This window comes from Ceratotherium simum, chromosome 1, assembly GCF_057802395.1.
Source record: "Ceratotherium simum simum isolate JZ-2026a chromosome 1, ASM5780239v1, whole genome shotgun sequence".
NCBI lineage: Eukaryota > Metazoa > Chordata > Mammalia > Perissodactyla > Rhinocerotidae > Ceratotherium > Ceratotherium simum.
The window spans coordinates 98890117-98894954 of record NC_141900.1 but is presented as its reverse complement, the minus strand read 5'-3'; the positions used below and the strand labels follow the sequence as shown (position 1 = coordinate 98894954).

Genomic DNA, 4838 nt, shown 5'->3' with positions numbered 1-4838 from the left:
GGTGGCGGATGTTACCTAGACTTATTGTGATGAACATTTTGCAATATATACAAATATTGAATCATTAAAGAAAAAGAGTAGCCCTTACTTATTTTATCCTCATTAGCATCATGAAGACAGTTGTTCAGTCTGGTTTCATCAATCCAGAGGAACTTTTGCCACCATGAAAGAGAAATCATTTTGGTTATATCCTAGTTGTCTCATGCGGCTTCTACCCTAAATCATTTCAGATAAGTTGGTTCAAACACTACAAAAATATTGGTGGGAAATTTTTTAAGAATTTCAACAGGATTAAATCTTGCTTTATTTGAAATTTTTACAACCCAAAAATAAATGTAATGTTTGAGCAATGCTCTAAACCCTACCTCTAGAACTATTTAAACATTTACTAACCAATTGCATTTTGACCCAATCCTAAAACTTTGATATGTTTTAAGATTTTTAATATAGTTTATTTTTAGATTAAAGCTTTCCCTAACTTTTTCCATTTACGCCTATACTATTCCATCAAGGAATTTAGAATTTCTCTAAGCTCTTATATCATTGGCCTTGCAATTGGTGAGGTAGAGTCATATAATTCTGCAATATTTTCTGTATGAAAATTTCAGGTCTACTTTGGAAGTTCTCTCTTATGGTATTACTTTTACTGTACTGTTTCCAGCTACCACAAGGTGGTAAGAACTCACAGAGTCTAAATACAGAAGCCAGAGAAATGTATTGACGTAATTTTCTTACATTTAATTTTTTCTTCATACATTAATATTCATGGGTTTAAAAAATAAATGGAATCCAATATTTCTTAAAAGAGAGACTAAATATTCTGATAATTTAGCTGTCCCACTCCTAACATGGTCTCTAAAGTTTAGAACATATGCTTTTCCATAGAACTTAGCCCTGTTTTCAGAGCTAGAGTTTTGGCAATTACCATTTTTATATCAAACTTCTAATTGGGAAATTTTTCCGAGTTTTTGCTTCAGCAAATCACATGTTTCAAAAGAAAATCCCACATCAAACAAGATTCTATCTACTCTTCACACGGACCTCTTCTTCTGCAGTGCTCTATACAAGGTGCCCTTCACCTGAGCATTCCTCAGGCTGTAGATGAGAGGGTTCAGCATTGGGTTAAAGAAGCTGTAAAATAGGGACAGTATTTTCTCCTGCTCTTCTTGTTGATCGGAGTCTGGGACCATATAAACCACCACGGCAATGCCAAAGAAGAGCCCAAACACACAGAGGTGGGAGGAGCAGGTGGAGAAGGCCTTTCTGCGGCCGTCCTTTGACTGGATCTTTAGGACGGCCCAGAGGATGCGCATGTAGGAGACGAGCATTAAGCAGAGGGGTCCAACTAAGACAAACACAGAGGCAGCAAGGATAACCACTTGGTTGATCCAAGTGTCACCACAGGCCAGCTTGAGGACAGACAGAATTTCACAGAAGAGGTGGTTCACTTCCCGGGGCCCACAGAAGGGCAATCTGAGAAGGAGAATTGCATGTACCAGAGCCAGAATAAATCCACATGACCAGGAAGTGACAGCCAGGACTGTGCACACTCTCCAGTTCATGATGACAGTGTAGTGGAGGGGGTGGCAGATCGCCACAAACCTGTCATAGGACATCACCACCAAAATCAGGCACTCTGTGTGAGAAAAACCCAAATACAAAAAAGTCTGCATAATGCATGGAACGAAAGATATGGTTCTATTCTGTTTCACTAAGTTTGCCAACATTTTGGGCACATTATTGGAAGCATAGGACATGTCAATGACAGACAGGTGTGAAAGGAAGGAGTACATGGGTGTGTGTAGACTCGGGTCCAGACAGATGAGTCCCAAGATCATGCCATTTGCCAACAGACTGAAGATGTAGAGCAGGGAGAAGATCCAGAAGAGCAACACTTCCATCTCCGCACTGAGCTGGAATCCCTCCAGGATGAATTCGGTGACCCATGACTGGTTGCTTCCCATTCCTTAATGAAGTTTTTCAAGGACTGAAATGTGATAAAAGATTAGAGGTGGAGAATCAAGAGAACCTGGAGTTGTGTATCTCAAACTGAGCTCAGAGAAAGTTGTACCCTTGTCCCTACTTTACAGCTCCCTCTATTCCCCCAAATTGGTTACTGTTTTTAGTTTAAATATGAAAGAAATTTAAACTTACAGAAAAGTGTCAAGAATTGTGCAAAGGACTCCCATACGCATTCACCCAGATTCAGCAAATTTTAATATATCTTTCATATTTGCCTTATCATTCTCTTTTTCTCTCTATATAGTATTATTTTTTTTTTGGTACCATTTGAGATTGAAACGTAGATAATGATGCCCATTTACCCCTAAATTCCTCGTTTTTTCACCAAGAACAAAGACATTCACTAACATAACCACAATATAATTATCAAAATCAAGCACTTAATACTGACATGATTCTTTAATCTATATTATTCTCTCTCTAATCCCACCTCCACCCAGGACCCAATCCAAGATTACATATTATATTTAATGTTGTCTATCTGTAGTCTCCTTTCATCTGGAATAGTTACCCAGCCTTTCTTTGCCGCTTGTGACACTGATATTTTTGAAGAGTATAGAGTAATTCTTTAGTGGAATGTTCCTCAGATTGGGATTGTACGAAGTTCCTCATTTTTCATTCAGATTCTTCACTTTCTGCAGGAAAAACAAGTATCCTTCTCAGTGTATTCCATGAGTAGGTGCATGATGTTAATTTTCCCATTACTCGTGATGCTAACTTGGATCACTTGGTAAAGATGGTGTCTCCCAAGCATCTCCATTATAAAATCATTATATTTTTCCCTAATGTAATTTCTGGAGCATCCATTAAAATTAATATACAAAGATTCTGTTCCTCATAAAGCTTTTGGCCACTATTTCAGCATCCATCAGTTACACGGTCTTACTCCATTATTGGTAATGATTATTGCAAAATGTGGTGCTCTACCTCCTTCCTTGCTTTTATTGGTTGTCAATTTCAGTATCCGGAAAGGCTTTATCTATCTATCTATCTATCTATCTATCTATCTATCTATCTATCTATCTATCTACCTATCTATCTATCTATCTATCATCTATCTGTATGCATCTGTATCTATTATCTTTCTCTCTCTCCCATCTGTCTATCATACGGACCCATAAATTATTTTATCAAAGTATTAAAATTATTCATTATCATTACATGCTTAATCGTCCTATATATGAACCCTCCAAGCTTGCTCCTTTGTTCTATTAACATTGTCTCATAATTTTTGAGCTCTTCCTTACTTCCGATACGATAAGATGTTTCAAGCTCTTCTTGTACATTCCCCACTTCAGCCATGGACACAGCCATTTCTCCAAAAAGGTCTTATTCCTTTTAATGAAGAATCATAGTGAAGAATCATATAAACTAATATCTGAATTTTAATAGTTTATATTTTTATCATGATTTTTGCCAAATTTCTAATGTCCTCATCGAAAAGAACAAGCACATACTTTGGGAAGGTATACAAATTGTTTTAGGGGATAGCAGAGTCTTGTAATTACTTCTGAAAATCTAATATTCTTAACTGACTTCCCTCATGGAGTCAAATCTATTTCACTAAATTAACATTAGCATTGAAGAAAATGGTCTTGATCTTATTCAGTAGTTTATTTTTAGGCAAAATATATGTTTGTAACTAGCATCTTATTATCAATTTTATATGATTTTCTTGCTCTTATTGATATTTAGAAAATTACAGACTCTTGAATTTGAAATTTAGAGATTAAAGTTTTAAGAGTGTGGTTCATTGTGTGAATAAGGTGGTATCTACCTTGCATGAACTTTTGACATCGAGTTTCAAAATCTTCTTAGAAAAACATTATGCAACTCTATTTAAAATACTAAAGAAGTAATACCCTCAAACATACAATCAGAGATGATCATTGTTAATGATTTGTATATTCAGTTATACCTTTTTACTGTACATCTATTTTCATATGTATCATGAATTAAAAAAAATATCAGTGCTGCTAGTTTATTTATTTCTTTCATTTAGAAACATATAAAGAACGATTTTCCGTGTCATACTATTTCTCTGCACCATACTTTGAACAGCTGCATACTGTTTCCTTGCATATAAATATTTTAATTTATTTAATATATTATCTCCTCATTAGGTTTGTACAATATAATGCTTCAGTGATTAAATTTCACATATATATGTATTTTTTTATGAATCCTTATAATAAGTTCTGAGACTGGAAAGTGCTCGGTCAACTCAATCACACAATTTATGTCTCTATGTGTATGTATGTATGTATCTCTAGTTGTCTAAAAATCAAACAAGCAAAAAACCCAGATGTATGAAGACTTATGTCTTGAAGAGATCACCCAGTGGGAAGGGGAGTCTAACTTAACAGACACGACTCTATAATCCCAAGTTCACCTTTCCCGTGTGGTTGTCCCACTTTTATGGCTGCTCCTCTCATGTGGCTCTGAAAGGGGCATTGAGCCTCTCTTAATGCTTTGGTGAATGCCTGCTTACCATCAACTTCCTTTGGTTCATTCTTATCTCAGCTTGATATTAGATGGTGAGAAAGAAGAAAAATATTAAATGGAAATTGATATCCCACAAAGCTTAAGTACAACTTGACTTATAAATGTGTGTAGCTACTGGGTTAATGGCTGAAATTCTCTTATTCTTATTCTCTTATTCCACCTGCTACCTGAGCTATCTACCCTCTAATTCAAGGAGTTGACACAATTTACTATGACATTTTTTTGTGTTTCTTACTCCCCAGGTTCCATATGGTTCCATGTGAGAGAAGCCATCCTAACACCATTATTTAGGTTTCCTTTCTAGACATCTT

The 4838-nt window shown here is 35.8% G+C and overlaps 1 protein-coding gene across 1 annotated transcript; it reads right to left on the bottom strand.

Annotated features, from left to right (window-relative positions):
* Nucleotides 1-1031: 1031 nt before the first annotated feature.
* On the bottom strand, nt 1032-1964 carry LOC101396108 (olfactory receptor 2A2-like). Its single transcript, XM_004430648.2, has one exon. The coding sequence runs from the start codon at nt 1962-1964 to the stop codon at nt 1032-1034; it is 933 nt and encodes a 310-aa protein (XP_004430705.2).
* Nucleotides 1965-4838: the final 2874 nt, after the last annotated feature.